The sequence below is a fragment of the Ambystoma mexicanum genome, chromosome 5q (assembly GCF_040938575.1).
Source record: "Ambystoma mexicanum isolate Mex_15411 chromosome 5q, UKY_AmexF1_1, whole genome shotgun sequence".
NCBI classification, from domain to species: domain Eukaryota; kingdom Metazoa; phylum Chordata; class Amphibia; order Caudata; family Ambystomatidae; genus Ambystoma; species Ambystoma mexicanum.
The window spans coordinates 916,401,602-916,423,631 of record NC_090933.1 but is presented as its reverse complement, the minus strand read 5'-3'; the positions used below and the strand labels follow the sequence as shown (position 1 = coordinate 916,423,631).

Sequence of the window (22,030 nt, the reverse complement as noted above, 5' to 3'; positions counted from 1 at the left end):
CCAATATGTTGGAAATCATCCCCCATAATAGGGTGAAGTAAATAATGCATGTTTCGCTCGTTTCACTCAGGTACACATCCCATCCTTCATTCGATGTGTCTTCATTCGACATATTCATAGCCAATTTTGTTGAAGCTCTTAATGACCCCAGAGCCTCACACTCAAACCGGAGATGTTTCACTGTTTCAATGGTTGCCTCCCACATAGCCGACATTCCCATTTTTGCCTTGGTACACCTTCCCAGGCACCCACGATTTCCTTGGTATTCACAGTATTACATTTTAGTTTAATATACTCCCAAACCAGGGAGTTGCCAATTAATTGCCGTACATATGATGGCAACAGAGACCGACTCTGGATATAGTGAAGAAATTCCAGAGCCTGATTTTTGTTGTTAAGTTTAGCCATGGAGTGCTCATAGGCACTCTCCCTCAATGAAGCCTTAAATTGAGGCTTAAAGGTGGGCAGCGTCATCGTAGAGGCTGAGGCGCCTTGCTGTGTCCACTGATTCAAGAGAATATTCATGCTTGCAAGATGGCTCCTTAGCATGATCGTAGTGCGTGTTGTCATTACTGTGTGACGTAAGTGCATTATGGTCTGAGCTGGCGCGTTAGCTAATTTCCAGGCGATGGCCATACTGCTATGTTTTAGGTAGCACATTGAACTCCAGGTAAATCATGTCGGCAGAAGCTCACTGTGGGAGGCTGAGGAGCCTTGTAAGCAAAGTACGCTCCAGTTTGCAGACCATTTCCAGGTTTTGAGTAGCCCATTTTTCAGCTCCGTAGAGGATGATGATGGAATACACTTTTGTGTGGTAAATTTTAAGCAGTGTATCAATCGAGTAACCTCCTCCTCTATTGGCGAACAAGTTGATGGGGGCAATCAAAGTAGCTGTTCTGTTGCAAACTTGGTCTAGATGAGCTGTGCCTTGCAGTTCAATATCAAGGAGGAGGCCAGATATTTGTATATTTTCACTACTTCAATGTCTCGACTATCCATCTCTCACTTGGTCTTTTTCACTGTTCTTCTGGGTGAACCATAATCTTGGTCTTCGTCGTATTCACTTTCAGAGAGTTCAGATCGGTGTAGGATTGTCCAAGGTGGCCTGCAAGCCTCACACAGTTACATCAAAAATGACAATGTCGTTTGCGTTGCCCAGCCATTTAATTGCTATGGTACCCAATTTTGGTGGCATTGAGGCAGGCTTGTGCAAGGCCTTGTCAATATTTGCAACATAGAGGTAAAAATGTATGGGTGCCAAATTGCAGCCCTGTTTTAGTCCTCTAGATGTTGGAAACCATGCGGTAGTCTTGCTGTGTTGGTCCATCCTGATCTTAACTCGTGTGTTATTGTGAAGGGAAATGATCATAGTAAGAAGACCTGAAAGAATACCTCATCCTGCAAGCTTATGCCAAAGACAATTACGGTCAACAGTGTCGAAGGTGGCACTAAGATCTATGAAAGCCGTGTAGACCGGTGTTCGTCTTATCGTCCAGCCCTGCTGAATGATTGTGCTAAGGGCCATGATATTGGTGGTGGTGTTATGGCCCTCCCGGAAACCAGTCTGGTTGAAGGGGATGATGTTACAAGCCTCGACCCATGTTGCCAATTCCAAAAGGAGGATTCTTGCAAAGATCTTCACTGGTGCATCCAGCATGGCCAAAATCTGTTAACTCCCTGTATCGACTGGGAATCCCTTTTTGTAGACTGGAACTTTAATACTATCACACCAGGAGGGCAGGATCTTCTGTGAGGTTCCAATGGAAGTGAACAAGACATGTAATGCCCCTGTCCATGGATCAGCAGCAGCTTTAATGAGGGAGCTACATATACCATCTGGGCTTGGTGCCCTTGAGGCTTTGGTGGCATTAATCAGGCTGGAAAGGTCTCCAGGTGTGAGGCAATAGGTCCAATTGGAACGAAGGGCAGGAATGTTCGTTTCCATCCTTGAAATGGCCCCCATGGTCTTTTTGATATGTGCCTTCCATGTTAGTTCAGTTACACAATTTAGAGGGCTATTTTCCTTGTTCTTCGAGGTCCCATTGGCAATAATCTGGCACAAATTAACAAAATCGTTTGTTTGTGATGCAAAGACCAGGACTTTCCATTTATTGTATTCTTTCTGATGCTTGTGCCTTCTCAGCCAGATAGAAGCAGATTTATATTTATTGCTTTGCCAATTGTTTATTTTGAAGTTGTGTTTTGCACGCACACAGAGTTTTAAAATAATCTTATTTTTTCCAAACAAGACACCAATGAAGTTGATGTAAGCCTTCCCGATTGGGAACCTATTTTTTAAGTTGAAGGAGAGCTTGGGTGCCATAAGTGCAAAGGGGAGATTTCCAGAAGACAGGATTGGTCATGGGAAGGATTTATCTTCCCAGATTCAGATAAACAGCTAATATGGTGGTTCCTTAGATGTTTTGGATTGGGTATTTGCAATTGAGATGTGTGGAAGAGTTGAAGGACCCCCCCAACATGAAACAGATGTTTACATTAACAAAACAGGTGTTCTTAGTACCTTCTACCACATAAAAGTAAAGGTACTTTACAAATATGGTTCCTGCCAATCTCTTTTCAACAGTGAACAATGAAGAAACATCTATGTGCATGTTTTAAAGCAACCCCAGCACTTATCGTATTTCTATTTTAAAAAGAAACGCTCAGGAACAGGCAATGGGTGGCGAGGAGTGCAACTACAGCAAGAAATATGTTCAAAGTTTTGTGATTTTGTGCCATTCTAATCTTTATACGCAGTTTGTAATAGAAAACACACTGTGGTATTGTATACAAAATATGGATTCTATGGCGAGACAGGAGGCAAGCATTATGTTTTTCTTCTTTATTACTGTACCCACAGCAATTCAACTCAAATACTTTTTACTTTTTCATAAAACTTTGATAACACGTTTTGTTTTCCACTAGGTGATCTGGGGTTCGAAAAAAACAAAATAGGGGTAGTAAAGTTTTGACATAAAATAAAAAGTATAAAAAACTACAAATCCCCATGTTCCTCTGGGTTTATGTAGTCATGTCTGTCTCCTTTTCCTCCAATCAGGCTCCGCCCATATGTATAACCGTGTCCCCTCTCTAGTCCTCTTCCTCTTTCTTTGTTGCTGTCCCACAGATAAGTGCCTTGTTGTTTATTTCACCTGAACGATTGTATTTGGCAAGTAAATGGCAGCATGTTGTCAATGTGGCATGTAGAATGAGGATTCACGTAGGTAGAGCCGCGTAGGAATCGCTAGCAGTCCACTTAGTTTTTTATAATAACGTACCTTCAGATGTGGGAAACGCAGAAGGTTAACGGGCGTTCTGCCTCGCGACTCGTTCGCGCATCAGGTATGTAATAAGGAGCGGAGCCGCGAGTGAACGCACTCGTGTGAGGTAGCCGGCTCCGTCTCCTCTAGCCCGTAATACGATTGCTCCACTTGCGGGCTTTAGGACCAGCGAGCGTGAGCTTAGAAAACAAAGCGCCCCTGCAGCCACCATGCTTTTTTTAACAGTTTTCTCTCACAGTACGAGGAACGGCCAACGCGACACCACGTTATTGATTTACCCTGATAAAAAAATATATATATATTTAAATACCATCATTCGAACAAGCAGTTTGACAAGCCTGCTGTCACACAGCAAAGATACCTCGTGGGCTGATACTGAGGTTGAGGTTCCAGCAGCAGGATGGCACATTTCAAGGGTCTAGGTCCACTACACCAGAGTGGAGCTCAGATGAATGGCAGGAAGAGCCTGTAGGAGAGGACCAGGACCTCTCCCTTAGTTTTAAGAGATTCCTAGGAGACTCATTATCACAGGCTGTAGCAAAAGGAATGTTACCTTTGTCACAGAGGCTAGACAGTCTTGAAGCTATTCTTAACCACCAAACAGCAAAACAGGAAGAGCCCAAGAAGAAAAGGGTGGTTAGCACAGGCGAGGGAACCTCAGCCAGACACCCCGACTCAGGGGTTGACCATCAGGGTAGTAAGAAAGCTCGGAAGAGTAAGCACTCTTTGATGCCCGAGCCATCCTGAAGGGGTAGACTTGAGACCCCAAGAGCCAGCCGACACAGTGGCAAGGCTGAAAGAAGCCTTCTTGAGTAGGGCGCAGTGCCAGGCTCTCGACCCCCTGCCCCAGGGGTGTATAATACAGGGGATGGGGAAGATGCAGGGTACACACCAGATGAAGAGAGTGGTCAAGAAGAGGAGTCTCTTCAACCCAAAGAACAAGAGCATCCCCCAGAAGATGACAACTTCACGGATATGTTTATGAGAAGAAGAAGAAGAAGATTTGTTTGATCCGGAAGCCATAAGACACCCGAGGTCCAAAGACTGGGTGCCTTCCCCCAGAGTGGCACAGTAGATCGCACTCCACATCAGAAAGCCTCTGGATAGAGAGGTGAGATCTAAAATGTGAGCAGAGTGCCCCAGGCCAGAGCTCCCTGGGAAAGTCACAGACACCCCTGATCTCGACCCAAAAATGGTCACTTTGTCAGGAAATCATCTAAAGATGTAAGAAAAGCGGTAGACAGAGCATGGAGAGGATGTCAAGACAAGCTCTTGGACCTCTCCGGTCCTCTCGCTAAGATTATAGATTTGGCGGAAAGAGCCATAGACACCGGTACCCCGGTAGACCCCCAAGCCCTAGCAAACTGGACCCAACGCGCTATTTGTTTACTAGGAAACGCAAACTGCGTGCTCTCTTCCGAGAGAAGAAGAGGGGTACTTTTGAAGATAGATAGAAAACTAAGCGATCTCGCGTCATACGAGGCTGGGGAAGGCGCCAAAGGAATGCTCTTTGGAGAAGCGTTCGCAAAAGAAATTAATCAGTTTGTCGGAACATACTCCGTCCAGGAAAAGGCGCAAAGTTTCATTAGGAGAATTTTTCCTAGTCAAGTTTTTGCAGGGACCAGACGACAGAGGGACTCCAGGGTCAGAGGGCCCAATACTGGGAAAACCGCCAACAAGATAATTTCTTCCCAGCGAGAAGTGAGTACCTTGGAGTGCACCCACAGAATAGGGGGCAGGACGATTGTATTCTTGCAAGCATGCAAGCATGGCGCGATTTGTCAAGCGATGCTTGGGTGCTCCAAGCAGTGTCAGGCATGCGTCTAGAATTGCTGGGAACTCCCACGCAAGCGCGAGAGCCAGTATCAATAGCTATGGCGCAAAGCGATCAAGCACAATTATTCAGCGAGTTGCGCAATTTAGCAAACAAGGGTGCAGTAGAACGAGAAATTCAAGAAACCCCCGGGTTTGTCAGCAACATGTTTCTGGTGCACAGGGGGGAGAAAGTAAGGCCAGTAATAAATTCGAAGGGTCTCAACGAATGGGTCGTGTACAGACATTTCAAGATAAAGGGCATCCATCTGCTTCGAGACCTTCTCAGGACAGGAGATTGGCTGGTCCGCTTGGACCTCAAAGATGCCTACCTGACCATCCCCATAGCAGTGGAACACCGAAGGTACCTCCGCTTCAGGTGGTACGCAGAACTGTGGAGGTTTACATGCCTCCCCTTTGGCCTAGCTTCGGCGCCATGGGCCTTTACCAAGATTATGTGGCCGTTAGCAACAGCCATTCGAGAGAGAGGCACAAGAATGATTATTTACCTGGACAACATACTGATTCTGGGTCAGAGCGCAGCCCTGTTACGAGAGAAAGCAGCCTGGGTAGGAAACCTAGTATCATCCCTGGGTTTTATTATAAACACAGAGAAATCAGACCTGGTGCCCACGCAAAGATTAGAGTTTCTGGGTTTCGTGATAGATACCAAGAAGGCTTCGCTGGAGCTTCCAGCCCTGAAAATACGAGCGATAAGGAAAGAGCTCAGAGTAGTAATAGCAAAGAAAGTGATTTCTCTGCGCAATCTAGCGCGTATTGTAGGCCTCCTCGCAGCTTCGATCCAAGCAAAATTTCCAGGGCCTCTACATTACAGAGCCCTTCAGAGATTGAAGATCAGGCACCTCAGAAGAGGACTATGATACCACCAGTGCATTACTCTAGATCAGGAAGCGATAACAGAGCTCAAATGGTGGTTAGAGAACATGGAAGTCTGGAACGGAAGAGCGATTTTCGGGGATACCCCAGACCTAGTGATAGAATCAGATGCCAGCAGAGCGGGCTGGGGAGCGCGATGCGGAAATATAGAGACAGGAAGGAAATTGTCCCAGGAAGAGCTACGCCTCCATATAAATTGTCTGGAACTCCTAGCGGGGTCCTTTGCTGTAAAAGCGTTCACCAAAGATTGAGCCAACTGCTGTGTCCTTCTAAAGATGGACAACATTTCGGCCGTCCGGAACATAAACAAGCTGGGCAGCACATCCTCCAAGATGTTAGCAGAATTGGCAAAGGATTTTTGGCATCATTGTCTGCAGCAGCACATATCAGTTTCTGCAGAGTATTTGCGAGGAGTGCAGAACACAGTAGCGGATTGGAATTCGCGATATCTGGTACATAAGATATATTTATATAGGTTGTAAGGTGCACACTGCAAACTAAATCATCTTTGGCCTTAGGTCAGTAAATGTAGCAATACAATGAAACCCAGAAGCTTGGAGGGCTATTGGAAGAAGGTGGATATCTGGGAATTTCTGAAAGGTCAAAGGCTGAAAAGTTTCTCAGTGATCGGCTTCTTGGTGTCGCAACTTAGGGTGTGGACGGCAAAGATCCACTGGGCATCCACTTGGAATCTCATTTCTGGATGGCAGAGATAAGCATGGAAGGTTTTTGGTGAAGTGGAGGATGCCATGAGACACATAGGAGGTATGGCATGCAGGACAGACATGGAAAACATCAGTAGACAATATAAAGTTCATTTTGGGCTCATCATGAGTTGATGGAACCCTTCTTCCTAAGGCATGCAATACATTCAGAAATAGAATTTTTTTTTACTTCTTATGGAGTGGGGGTGGGGTCAGTCTGGTATTTTATTGTGCCTTTTCTCCAGTGACTTCTACTCTCACTCATTCCAGTCCCCCTACAGGACCAATTTCCCTCAATCTGTTGGAAGTGCTGGCAGAATCCTTATTTTTGGCTCAACATGCACTTCGTAATGTCAGGAAGGAAATGTTGAATGAGAAACAGCAGCACAGGTATGACCTATGGGGCCTGAACTCGGATGTGAGGAGGTACTGTGACATATAAAGAGGAGATAAGACAGCAAAACTCTGAAAAGCCAGCAACTTTCCAAGAAAGTGATCAAAGGTGAGGGCTGCATGGGGAAAGGATATGGCAGAAGTGTGACAATCATACTCGTTAAGAACAATGCACATAATGATGAACATCTGCAAAACAACATTGCATTTGGGTTACATCTTTGGGCATGGCGCATAGGACTCCTGCAGCTATAGCACTTGTTCAAAGTGGCATTATATCACGGTGTAAAGGCAGGATTGCGGCCACGCAGCTAGACTGCAATGGCTACAAAGTATCTGGTGGTTTCTGCTGATGTAAAACACTTTTTACAATTTTGATTTTGTGAAATAAAGAAAACTCACACACCCCACCACAAAGACCTACATTTAAAAACCTATAATATAACTTGAATCAAATCAGTCAGCGGTCACAGGACAAGTAGGTTTACAGTCAGACACTTCGACCAGAAAATAATTCTGACCTTATGATGGGCTGCATCCAAAATAAACTCCGCACGGATACCATTATTTTCTGGGCTTCTGTAGTCGAATAACGAATTGGTGAGATAAGTCATGCCCTTGCTGCTAAGATGTTCTCCGCAGAAGAAAAAACAAGCCTCCTGAAAAAAAAAGCAAATATGAACCCAATACATTCCAATCAAGGGAACTCTGCTTTTCTATGTGATATATCTAAATTCACAAAAGACTACCCCGAAAAAACAGTGCCAGCAGCAGCAAAGCTAACTTGCATTTTCCCTTTCTCCTCACTAACCTAATCATCGGCTCACTTTCAGATCCTTCAGAGTGCCTGGAAACCATGCAGATGGCACTAGTGAGTGGTGTAAATCCCAGCAGTGCCAAACACATGTTCCCTTTGCCTCGCACCCACAGAGTAGTGGTGTGCATCTAATTTGCATTCTTGTTTCAGAATATTCTACTTAAGTACAATATTTTGACGTGCAAAAAGATGTTTTAGTTTACATGGGTTGTTTTCCATTGCATCCCTCTATAGGCCTTCAGCAAAACCACCTCCATATGATAAAGTTCTAAAACTGAAACTTCTGCCCAGCTTAAGGCCACTAGTTTTACAGGCAAGAAAGCCTTTGTTTACACAACAGCTCCAATAAATGGCATACAAAGAAGGATCACTGGTATTGATGTCTGCTGGATTGATAAATAGCTTTTCGAACAATTACTGATCCTGTCGTCAGAATATTTGTCACCAAGACTCACATCACAGCTGCTAGGAGGCTGTTCCACGAGCCTTCTATGAATGTCAGATAACTGCCAGCTTTAAATTAGATCCCTGTGACCAGCGCTTCAGTTTTACAATGACCACACATTCTTTCCACAAGGGCAATAGATCATCATCATGTTTGTGAATAACTTGCATTGCAGCACACACTCTCCACCACTAGGATACAAGCTTATTTCTACCACTACACATTTCTGAAAACAAACCACGCCCATTTGTACTTAACCCTTCACGTGCAGATATTGCTCTCGATAGGATTTCACCAATGAGCTTAGCATCCTTTGCCTCCTAGTTCTGCTTCTTGCTGGGGACAATACTACCCCACTGGTTGTCCATACTCTCTTCTCAAACAGTGCACAACTGAGCCAGTCAGATTATCATTTGCAGATAGTGTCCTCTTGTTGCACTATTAGTTATTTTTCTCCCTTGCTCTTACTGTCTTGCACCTTAAAAGCGTGGTTTAATAGTTGTCAACATGAAAGCACACCAGCCATCTCTCACAATGTTTAATACCCCTTTAAATTGGGTCCGTTTCTTCTGTGTTTTGAACAGTGTGGATAATACTGTTGAGCTTTAATCCAAGTACCAATCCAACCACCCATTTTAGGCAAGTCTGGTACTTTTAGTTCATAGGTTTCTGGCTAATGGAAACTGCTCAGCATCCTAAACCGTGTATAACATGTGAGGCCGTGGGATGCACAGTATAGAGCTCGACCCTAAGTTTACAGCAACATCTGTCTTACAATCCTGGCGATGCTCACCCTTCGTTTCCAGCTGGAGAAGTCAGCCTGAACGAACACTGTGGCCATAGTTGATCTAGGGGTAGTGGGTGGGTGTGAGCAAAGGGATGGATACTACAGAATAAAAGCACTGGCGTTACTACAGGTGGCTAACATTTCCCCTGTCTAACAGTATGCAACCACCCTTATGGTCATTACAATTGGGACAGTGCTGAAGAGGAAATAAAGGTTACGTCAGATCAAAGTGAGACATCGTGTTAGATGAATATAGGACCAAATGAGCATCAACTTGGGAGCATCCAGACGGTCGTTTTTTACAGAATGATTATGCGATGGCACTTGTGTTGCAATGCCAAGCATAATAGCACATTATAGGACTAGCACCTTTGTGGTGCCTATTGCTCAGAATGCAGGCTGTAACTGCTCATGCAAGCCTGCTTTCCCAGTATGCAGCTAGCTAATCCTCCTGAAATGAAATACCTTTCATCCCTTTCTTTTGCTGCTCCTATACCGCCACGCCTCCACTACTCAATGCCCACCATGGAAATTGATAGAAGGCTCTTTTTTTTGGAGCTCTGCGTCTATTTCTCTCATAGGACATTGGATTTTAGCTATCATTCATGTAAGTAGGTGGATGATAAAAGCAATATTATCTGGGTTTGAGGTCAGTCCAGTAATGCAGCCTATGGGAAAGGCCCTCACTGCACAGCTTTACCATCCATTAGCACCCAGGGTGGGAGGAGAAAGCAATCAGGTTGCCCAGATCATGGCCTGAACCTACTGATTAAAGCCTGCGTGCCAAGCAACCCGTTGGCGGCTTCCCCCGCCCTGCTATCTACCCACCACCCTCTCTTCCCTTCTTAGTTTTAATCCCTCCCAGCACCACCTAACCGATTACTACGGCGGCGGGTGCCGCCGCCACTACTGCTTCCTCCTGCAGTTGTCCCTGCTGGCCGCCATGGAAATGGAAGAGAAGCTCCTGCAGGAGCCCTGTCTTCCTGATCCATGGCGGCCATCTTTAGTGAGTCCCGTTTATCCAAACAAAATACTTTGCTCTTAGCATCCTTGGTTACCGGATTGGCAACCTAGGTTGCTAATTTAGCAATTATCCCCCGTTCCACAGGCTGGAACAGGCTGTAATGGCACCAGGGTCCCTCATTAAAGCTCGGGCACTGGGACATTAACTCCTGTTCCGGCTGGAAAGGGTTGTTATTGCTAAAGTACAGCATTCAGCGTCGTGTGGTGTAGATTAATGGCAACACTGGAATCTTGGCAGCTTCCTTGATGACAACGGAGTGCCAAGGACTTGCAATAGCTGGCATAAGCCCTCTGACCCAACATTCCAATATTCCCCCTCAACCTCCACATATTTGAATTGCAACAAGCCACACCCATTAGGTGAAATGTTGTAATTACATTAAATCCACACGCCGCTGGCTCGGACCTGTAACTCAGGGAAAAGTTCGACTACAATAAAATATTACAGTTTATAACTTAACAATCAACAGCACTGCCCACTCCATAGAACAGGGCACATCCGTAAACAGCATTAGCCCTACAAATACATAAAGATTACTGTGTACATGTTTAGTTCTCAAGACAGAATGGCACTGTTACCTTATTTTAATATTCACAGAAAATAACTATTACTGATGTTGGTAATGATAGGCGTAAAGCACTGTCTTACTTCATCACTTCTGTTCATGTTCTCTTCAAAGTCTTTCACTCCCATGATTCCTTTGAGACATATAATTTGGCAGCCCACGAAGCCCATCTGGCAATCAAAGAAAGGTTCCCCCATCATAAGAATCTAGGTGTGACAAAGGAACAGGTTTAAGATTGTAAATTCTACAATGTATTCATCTAAGTATTGCACATATATATGTTCACGCAGCAAAACAGATCAAAAAGAAAAAATGAAAATGGTATCAATGTTGCAAGGTCAGAAAGCCATAGCCATTACAAAAAAAATACGCTAGCATGCCTTCTAACTGAAAAAGGACAGGGGTTCAAAATTATTATTGGAGGTCTATCATTTCAATAAAAATGTTTAAAAAAAGAATACATGTTTGCATTGTGCAAACGACCTGGAGCAATCACAAAAGATTTACATGAATGGGGAGTACTGTACATGCGTATTGAATGATTAGAAAACATAGCTCTTCATGAAATGACTGTAGTGAAAAAGACAGCGAATTTGGAAGGCAGCAGAAAAGCAAACTAAGTAGAAGGCAGGGCGATGGGGTGGAGAGCGGATCTGTTACGCCAACTTAATTGAAGGGAGGGGTGGGAGCAGCAGATAGTGAAGCCAAACATGTCACACTGTTGAAGAATGGGGTAAACAATGCCAGAACACAAACTGGCAGGAGACGGAACTAAAACGTTTGCTGGTCCCTTTAAAAATCACGGATGACGTGAGGCGCAGTTGATTAGAAGGGCTGTTGGTGGGGTCAGATCATGAAGAAAAAGCAGAAAATGCTGGTAAACCTGCTCAGCAGCAAACATATCTTGCTTTTCCCAAGATCCAAATGAGCACACAAGTGAAGATATTAATGTTAGTACTTTTAGTTCATAGACTCATTGGCCAGAAACTGTGGAACACCTTTAACAAAATGGAAAGGAGAAGCACATATAAGGAACTCTTTGGTCTGGAGTTCTAGCCAAACGCCTCATCCTCCACAGTGGCTCATTTATCCGCAACCAGAGGCTGAAGTGGCAAGCCCGGCATACTTAATGCTATGGGCCACAACCTTTGCTTATGCTTACTTCAACCACTCTCAATTTCCAGCTATGACAAAAAAAGCTCATCAAGACAAGACGAAGAGGTAGCGGAATAGGCAAAAAGGACTTATCCACTGTTCGAAGCAGTATTAACATCAGTTGGTGAGGTATACCAGCCACAGGCCCTTGCTTATGTATGCAGCTTGCAGTGGGAGGAGCCTAAAGAATGAGTCAACAGAATAAATTGCATGATTTATTTTGTTGAAGCTTCTGAATTTCTTTTCTTTACAGCGTGTTCATTTCATTATTTCTGAGCTTTATAAAGGCACAACAGGTTGCCTTTTGGCCACTTCAACGACATCTTGATGACAAGGCCAAATTGGAAGTTGCAGCCTCTATTGCGGTCATGTTTGGCAGATGGGCAAGATGGGTTATTTCAAAGGAACACACCACACACCAGCATAGAGTTCAGACTGGCGGATGCTGGCCCCACAGCTGAGGGTGCTGTCTGTCTGTCATGGGGGTTAAAGTACTGTGCTAAATTAGTTCAGGGTATTTGCATGCTGCCACAATAAAATGGGCATACCCATTTCAACATCCATTTACGAATAACAGATTCAATGTGAACAGGCCGAAACCAGTTCGGAAAACTCGCCTCCAGTTCTCCTGAGCCTGTCCATAGTGAGGAGCTGGGAGACTAGCACTTTTAATGATGGAAGCAGAGCACTGAGGCTCAAACAATCCAGTGAAGAGCACAGGCGCTTGACTGTGATCAGGTATTTCAGAGGATCCTTGATTTAGTGGAATGGTTAAAATCCATTCACTAGCTGGAGTAGAGACTCTGATTAGGTATTCAGCAAAGGGAAGGAAACAGCAGTGCTCTTATGCACAGCTAATGCCCAGTAGGGGTTGATGTACGCAATGACAACAGGTGCTAGAAATGCAACTGCTGTTCTGTTACAGTACAGCCAGTACCACAGGAAAAAGTCCATCTGGTTAATACAAAGCGCTTTGCTTAATAGTTAACGATGGTGAACTATGCCGATCTACAGGGGTATAGTCTCATCAATAGGGAATGTCATTACCAAAAAGGGAAAGCGATTCTACAGTAATCCAGTTTTATGTGCGGGAAACCAGCAGCCTGTGCAAATAACCATCTACACTGACGGAGGAATACAACTTTGAACAGAGGAGTCACTAGTGTTTTCCTTTTATTTAATTCGAGTTTAATTAATGTAATCCTCATTTTAAACGTCAGTTAGCACTCAACAATGCTCCACTACCTAAATACTTGTTTCGAGTATATTCTGAAAGAGGCTTGATGGAGGCGAAAACAACATCATTAATTAGAGTTCATTATTTGTAAATTCAAAGAAGTGGCAGTCATTTGAGGGAACACAGACGTAACAAACTGCAAAAGCAAACGTACATGTCCGTTGGAAATAATGGAACCGGAGAACAAGTTTTATTCGACAACAATTTGCCAAAGCCTTTCCAAGAAAACCAATCGAAACGAGGAGGGAAACTTACCTCAACTGTTGTACCTTCTTGCTCCCATCGAATCACTTCTCTGGACTTGACTTTCTGGGGGCTGTAATAGCTGCTCTCGGCTTGCATTTCAGTGAGCTAAGGAACAATATGATGGACACTGCCAACATTAGCATTAAATAGCAGAGATCTGTCATTACTACAGAGAATTGATGAAGACAAATTAAACCTCGTGAATGGCCAACATGTATTATTAGGCAGGAAGCAGGTGCAGAGAAACAGCTGCAAGACATTATCGACATTCGAGCATCAGGCCCTTTGGCTGCATGTGCCAGTGTAACCTCATGCGTGGCACAGGCATGTTTTAAACACAGCGCTCATTTCCATTTAGCTGCCTTTCTTAAATAAACAGCCCAATAGGGCAACTCTGCGCGGCACCTGTGTGGCATCTGAGATTGCATCCTGTCCTAAAAATTAATATGCTTGACATAAACCATAATTGGGGTTCAGAACATGGACTTCTCATAGGAAATAATTAACTGCATGGAAAATCATGTTCAGGGTTAATGACGTGTAATCATTTCGCCAGGCTGTTTTTCTGTTTTATTGGAAAAGCACATTTTTACTTATTTTAATTATGGCAATGAAGCCAAGCGATTTTTAGCGCCGTAGCATAACAAGCACGCTCTATTTCGGAGTGTACAGAGTTATCAGAGAGGCAGAAAACACCAGGCGTCCTCCAGGCGAAACCGAGAACAAGCATACCAGAAGATTAGATGCTAAGAATTCATGGCCTGATTTCTGATAAAGTTATTTAAAGGAAACCATGCCCAATACCAGAAGCCAACCATGGCCATTCACACAGAAGCCACTGGTAAACGCTGGTTTGGCAACTGTCATGAAAATGTGTGCACAGTTTAGGTCTATGGATTGACCAGTTTTGCGTGAAGTGGGTATATGTGGAGTGTGAGCGTGTAAAAACACTTTCATTTCTAGTCATTGGGAGCGACCTAAAATACTAAGCCAAAACATTGTTGTACAGCCCCAATATTTGGAATGTATGTACGAGTTAACATATAGTCCCAGAATCCAAACAGCGAAGAAAGAGAAGGGAATACAAAACGAGATTGCTACGTGGTCAAACACTTCCTGTGTTTTCCTGTCTAATTGGGCCTGACTTCATTAGGGGGGTACCGATTTAGTGAAGTCAAGATCAAGTCAGAGCTTTCCACTTTGGGCCCTCGCTAGTAATGCATGGCATGTTATCACTTTGTCAACTGTGAGGTCATTACAAGTATAGAATGCGAAAGAGACAGTGTGTTGGCATTTCGATACTTGTAAGGCTCTGGCCTTTAACACTCCAAGCGAAAACCTTTTGGTTCAGCCCATATATTTTGGGTTTGAGTCTATAGTCGTAATACAAGTTACAGTGCATCCCCGGAATCCACTTACAAAAGAGAAGAAAACAGCAAATTAGACTGCAACTCTGTCAAACATACATAATTTGCAGTCCTACTTTAATGAAGACTTACTTTTAATCTTCACTAGTAGGTTGTGGGTCAACTAGAACCTCACAATTACAGTTAAGTAACTATCAAGCCTTCGCTTTTCACTTTGAGTTCTCATTACTAAAATATCTGCTCACTTCAATTCTGAGAATCATGGCGAGGTCAATTAGTAAAGCATGTGAAACAATGGGCATTTGTAACTCATGTGCTTAGCCTTAAAATTACGTCCCCTTTTTGAGTTATTGTGAATCGCATCTCTCAATTATCCAAGCCACATCAGTTTGATATCACAAATGTGTCAGCCCTGTGAGCGCAGCTCAGCTGTGGAAGGGTTATGTGTATTCCCACTAGCAAGACTGCCTCTGCTGCTCCCAGCAAGACGGTAGCCCTGGAATTTGGCTCCCTTTCACCCTTTGTCAGGGCACGGTACCCCTGAGACAGCCACTTCACAAAAGGCTGTCCTGGGAACAGGAATCAGAGCACACCCTTCACAAAAGGACCAGCCTTATAGGACGGTGATGCATACCAGAGGTACCTCTGATGCTATTGACAATGGAAGGGGGCCAAGTTAGTGTAGAGAGAAAGAGCTCAGACCAGCTGGAAGAAGGTTCCACCATCTTTTTTTGCATTTACATCTCTTCATCCCTGTCCCCTCCATTTGATTAAACACAAAGCACTTTGGGTGATGTCAGAAGGGACAGTCCACTTGTTCAAAGGACATGGATTTGCCCCCCTAAAGAAGGCGGTTTTCTGCTTCAGCCCCTCTTGGGCTATTCACCCTCTCGCCCCAGCTTAAGGCATCTGAATTCTCACCCCAGTCCAGCAGCGGTTTTCAGCCTCAGCACTTCTTGGGCTATTCGCCTTTGCATCCCAATATGTCCTTGTAAAAAAATCAATGCACTTACCAATCAACATGCCAACACTCTAGCCTTCTCAGACCAAGTAGCTACATGTATCTTATCATTTATTAAAGGCATTGATAAGCTAATCCAGGCAAACTTCCAACAACTTTAATAAAATGATCAGAAAGGAAATATCACAAAAAATGCATGCCTCTACTCTGGCACAATACTATAGATCCCAGAGGATCCCTAGATGTTTACCGGTTTATCTTCGCCCAAATACATGCACAGAAAACCCTGAATTTGTGAGAAAATGGGAGCAAATCCTAAACAAAAACTCCCTGGATTTGATACTCCTAACTATAGAAGAGTTAGCTAATTCATTATCTCAAATAGATAATTATATTACTGAGCTGAAACAACAACGGTTCTCATTTAAATCTAGTGAGGAATTACAAAAAATAGTAAGAGGATTTTAACACAACACTAGCAAATACTGCATGGTCACTGAACAACACAAACATATAAAGTTTAGAATTGAAACATTGGATTATTCACAAGGCATTGTATGTACCTGGTAGGAATACGATCAGCGTGATAGATCAACAATACAGAATAAACACACAGGTAAAAAAAAAAACATATCAGGGTAACAGCAGTGACGCCTACAGTAGTGAAGGTGAAGCAAGACCACATCCCAACACGGATTGATTAGCAGCCAGTGTAGAACCGCAGACAGAGGAAACTTGAGAGAACATACTTCCTCCCACCCACACCCCAACTACCTCCTACACCAGTGTTGCTTTTTTAGAATGAAAAAAAACAACCAAGAACAGGGCAAAAGAATCTAAGGTCCAAGAACAAAGACATAATCAGCTAGTATTCAATCTATCAAGAAAACACCTTACAAGTACTCAACGTAACCTCCTAAACTAAGGTTTATCATTTACACCAACACAGAAGACAACTTTTATTGTGGAACAGATTAATCTTTCAAGATTAATACATAGAATGAGATGAAAAGTATTCTTTGACCTCCAACCACCACAAGAGGAAAAGTTCTGTCCCCTATGACTACTTCGAAATGAGACCTAAAAGTACATGTAGCTGTCAGGTGAACAATCAAAGAATAGACTTGTCTGAAAAAAGATGTTGAATGATCTTAAAACCATAAAATGCAATAGATATAGACAGAATAACAGAAAACAACAACCACGTCTTATCAAGGATCTGGCAGACAGTGATTCCGTTACACTGACAGCAGCAGACAATGGAGGGGCCATAGTTATCATGGACACTGACTTCTATAAACTTAATTGTCTAGAACTATTAAGAGATGAGACATATGTGAAATTAGATAATGACCCTGCACACAGGGGTTGATTAAGGATGTCTTGGACAATGGCAATAATCATGAATGAATCTCGTCCAGAACTAGAGTTCCTTATACGAAGGTTTCAGATCGCACCAGTCTTTTACGCACTACCAAAGATCCATAAAGATCCAGTCAAACCACCTTTCAGACCAATAGTGGCAAGATAGTGGCAGGAGCAGAGAGCATCTTTGATACTCTGGCAAAGTATCTTGACCAAGTATTACAACCCTTAGTTCAGAAATCAATAACAATTTCAATGATTTAACAGAAAATAGGCCAAAGTTAATATCGATCCATTCCCCATGACGAGGGTATTGAGGGACTAGAATCGATACTTTAACAACAGGATATGCTTCAAGCCAATACAATTGTTTACGATTGAGCTCACAAAGGTCATCTTGTACAATAACCTTTTAGGATGTAATGATAAATATTATTTGCAAGTCTCTGGCACCTCAATAGACTCCGCTATGGCACCAGTTCATGGCAACATCTTCATGTACCATTTGGAAAATAGCTTCACTCTTACCCATGAATTCTGGTCACCCAATCATTTTTGTTGGAAAAGATGTATTGACGTTGTCTTTTCCATTTGAACAAGCACCGAATCAGAAATACAATGTGTTTAATACTTAAACACATCACGTCCCCATAACATTTATATTAGAGATTGGTAAACCAAAGTTGCATTTTCTAGATGTAAATATCATGTTAACACGGAAACCAATTACCAACATCTATAGAAAACCTACAGATGTGAAAAACAAACTTCATCATCTAAGTTTCCATCCTCAACATCGCAACAGTTTGCCATTAATAAAATTTCTTAAACCGGGAAAGATAATCTCTGAGCATAACACTTTGTCAAGAGAAATTGAGATAATGACATATCGTTTCCAAGGCAGAGGCTATCCACACGAGGTTATACAACAAGGCTTACAAAAAGTCACAGGCAAAACAATGAAAACATGTCTTATAAAGAAGCCCAAAAATTACTCTTTTTCATGTCTCTATACTATGAAATATTCTAGCCAGTGTCATCACATTAGCAGGCTTAGCAAGAGAAATTGGAAGATAATACAACTAGATTCTCAACTTAAATGCTTATTCCCACAACCGCTGACATTTTCGTGGCCAATTGGTCAAAGCAGAGAGGACCTGCCATGAGAAACAGAGATTCCTATCCTATATAAACCCAAAGTTGGCAAATATAGATGTCTTAACTGCCAAAACTGCAATAACATCATGGAGGGTGACACCATAAGACATCCCCCAGTCAGGTAGGAAAATCAAATTATACCACTATACTACCTGTGATACAAGAACTGTAATCTATGGTTTGTGCTGCCCATGTGGCCAATTATATGTGGGCAAAACATTCTGCAACGTGACAGATGGTTGGACAGAACATAAATCGAACATCCACAAGGGTAATAAAAAAATCCCCAGTTGCAAGACATTTCAGAGAAGACCAACATTCCATAGCACAACTAAGATGTCCGGTCTTGGAAGTAGTCCACCAACCACAGATGGGAGAAGATATGGCTATGAAACTGTCACATGAGATATTCTGGATAGACAGACTTGACTCCGTAGATCTGCTATAAATGTACAAAAATGTTCACCTTTAAATTTAACCTGCACTTACTGAAGTACAAGCTCACAGTAATAATGATTGTACTGTAATTTGATCTACACTGTTACATTTGATTGATTTGCACTTTACTACATTGTATATCACAAACAGTAGCTTAATACCATGTTTGCCTTCTTGTTGATTTATAGCACAGATGATACGAGATGCGATCATGTTATTAGGCTATATCTGTTTCTACGCCATGGGTTAAGACTATATTTATTTTTTTATTTATTTATTCATGTCCATTTGTGGCGCGCCTAAGCCCTCAGGCATCAGGGCGCTGTTGCGAACCAGTTACATTTTTTTGACAGAGCTTTGCATTTAGACATAGCTTCGGGGGGGTAAACATATTGACAGAGGGGAGAGGGTCAAACGTCTTGCAGTGATTAGGCAAAGAGGCAGGTTTTCAGGGCTTTGTGGAATGCACAATAGGATTCCAGTGTTCTGAGGTCCGTTGATATGGCATTCCATTGGTGCTCTGCAACTAAAGGGAAGCTTACTCCTCCCTCTTTAGCCCTTTTCACTCTGGGCATGAGTAATTTACCAGCGTGGAGGGATCTGGTAGGCCTGTTTGGCTGTGCTCTCAGTATTTCTTTTGACAGGTACTGAGGGGGCTGCTTTGCCTAGAGGGCTTTGAAAATAATTATTTGTCTGATGGGTAACCAGTGTGCTTGTTTTCTAGCCTCTGGGATACGTTCTCTCTTCGGGATATTGAGTGCTGGTCTTAGGGCGTTGTTTTGTATTATGCAAAGATAGGGAAGAGGGCATTGCAATAGTCTAATCTAGCGCCCGTTATTGCTCTAGCAATGGTTAGGCAGCTCTCTGTGGTGAGGTATTGTCTTGCCAAATTGATCAAATTGGCAGTCTATGCCGACGAGGTTGTGATGGAGCTTGCATGCCTGTTGAGGGAGAGCGACGCATCCAAGTATATGCCCAAGGTTATGATCGACTTAGAGACTGGGATCTTTATGCTGTCTATCTTGAATGCTGAAAAGTGTGTTCAAGATTCTTTAGCACAGTCAGTGAGCCCACTAATGAGATCCTGGTCTTTTCATCATTGAGGCATAAATAGTTTGCAGCCTTCCATGCTTGGATGGTGGCGTAGACTTTGTTCAGCATGAGGGAGTCGTCATAATCACCCGTCAGCAGGACGACGACTTGGGAATTGTCCGTGCAGTTGGTGTAAGAGATACCCAGGTCGTCCAGCAGGTCAAATAGTGGTTTCATGAAAATGTCGTATAGTGACAGAGACACACATGATCCCTGTGGTACTCCGCACGGAATGGGGATGAGTGCCGCGGCTTCCGAGAAGACTCATTGTTCATTCTTCAAGGAAGGAGGCTATCCAATTGGTGGCTTGTTATCCAATTGGTGGCTTGTGTTGAGAAGTTGGCAGCTGACTTAACGTGGTGGCAGAGGGTTTTATGGTTAACTAGATCAAACGCTGAAGACAGGTCTAGTAGGAGTAAGGGGGCTGGTTTGCCCTCGTCTTCGAGCGAGTCCATTTGGATTCGAAGGTCCAGTAGAGCTGATTCTGTGCCGTGTCCTAGTCTAAATCCAGATTGGCATGTTCCCAAGATGAGGATAGATTCTAAGTAGCTTTGAATCCGATTGTATGCTGCCCGGTCTAGTATTTTGAGTAAGAATGGGACAGTGGTGATTGGGCGATAGTTGTTGGGCAATGCAGGGTCTAGCGAGGGTTTTGTTAATAGAAGGAGGATCCAGGCTTTTTTAAGGTTGGCAGCGACAGTGTTGGTGGTAAAGGAGGCGTTAATAAAATTGGTGATGAAGGGGACAAAGTCAGGGTGCAGACTTTGATGATGGTGTCTGGACAAATATCGCCTAAACATCTGGATGGTTTAAGGTCTTTAATGATGGTGGTTATTTCTGATTCAGAGATAGTTCTGAAGAGGAAGGGCAGGGTGACAAATGGTTTATCTGGGGCCAGTGGGTACGGGGGGACTCTGGGTCGTTTGACTACGTTTAAGAGCGATTCTTTCCTGTAGACCACGTTTGTTTCTCCTAGCGTCTTGGATGTTGGCACTCCAAGCTTCGTCTTTGAGAATAGTTGAGGGTGTGTCGTGGGGGATTTGAGCTCTTAGTATTTTAAATAGCTCCTGTGAGTTTGAGTTTGCTCTGGCTATTCTAACGTTTTAGGTATCTGCTTTGGCCTTGATGATGGCAAGTTCATATTCTTTTGCAAGGTTAAAGGATTAGAGTTTTGATAGTTCTGAGGGTCTTTCCTCCATAGAGCTTCAGCCTGCCTCTTCTTGGAGCATAAAGTCAACAGGACCTCTGTGAACCAGGATTTGTGGTGGTCTTTTGGTTTGGGCTTTCTCTGGATGGGAGGCGCTATGGTGTTAATAGCTTCTGTGAGAGTGCTCGAATAAAGATCTGCAAGTTGTTGAGGGTCAGCAGAGGTGATATTTTCCCTAGACCGTGGACGTGGGAACGAGGCTAGCAAGTCTTTGGTGATCTTCTTGGTACTGCGGGCACAAGAAGGGGGGGCAGATGAATGTGTCGGTTTTGTTACAGGGAGAGTAAACGAGAGAAGATGGTGGTCCGACCAAGGGACGGGTTTGTTGGAGGTGATGGTAATCTGATTGTTGAGGTCGGCAACCCAGTCAAGGGTTCTTCCTTTGGTGTGGGTGCCGAAACTCGGTGTTGGAAGCCCTTGTCTGTGAGGGTGTTTGCAATACTAGAGGCTGTGTTATCTGTAGCATTGTGGAGGCCTAGGTTTAGGTCACCTAGGAGTAATACTCTTGAGGTGGGTTTGCGGTTCTCCCCTAGCAGATGACTGAGGTCATCTTCTAAGTTGGCAGGGGAAGTGGGTTGGCAGTAGATGACATGGTGTATGAGGGTGCTGCAGCCAGTTTAGCAGTGAGGCATTCATAACGACATTTTAACATTGTGTAGGTGGGTGTGATGACGAGGCTTTCTTTATAGATGATAGCTACGGCACCTCTGTGTGTTTATTCGGTCACATACCATGTTAGTGTCCTTCTGGAAGTGCTAGGGTTAGGGCAGTACCTGAGGCTTCATGGAGCCAGGTTTCAGTGATGGCTAGGAAGTCTAGCTCTAATGTGAATATTAGGTCGTTGATGTCAGTGGAATGCACTGGAAAGGATCCGGCATTGATGGGGGCAGCTCATAAGGGCTGGTCTGTTTTGTAGGCCTCAGGGTGGTTGTGTGCAAGCGGTTGGGCTCAATTCCTGTCTGGGTAAGGACCCTATGGTTGTATTAGTCTGAGGGTGCATTTCAAGGGGTGGATTGGGGGTTTGGATTCTTATAGCAATAGGGATAGAGTAGAGGTTGGGTGGATGCTGACTGATGTTG

The 22,030-nt window shown here is 43.7% G+C and overlaps 1 protein-coding gene across 9 annotated transcripts in view; it reads right to left on the bottom strand.

The window, feature by feature from the left end:
* Window positions 1-22,030, bottom strand: part of VPS13B (vacuolar protein sorting 13 homolog B) — a 3,421,660-nt gene that overhangs the window by 2,764,387 nt on the left and 635,243 nt on the right. For all 9 annotated transcript variants that reach the window (XM_069621427.1, XM_069621422.1, XM_069621424.1 and 6 more), the window contains exons 9-11: window positions 13,373-13,468; window positions 10,809-10,931; window positions 7,609-7,746 (exon numbers count right to left, since the gene is read on the bottom strand). In XM_069621427.1, coding sequence (XP_069477528.1) covers window positions 7,609-7,746; window positions 10,809-10,931; window positions 13,373-13,468 — 357 coding nt within the window. The remainder of the gene's footprint in view (window positions 1-7,608; window positions 7,747-10,808; window positions 10,932-13,372; window positions 13,469-22,030) is intronic.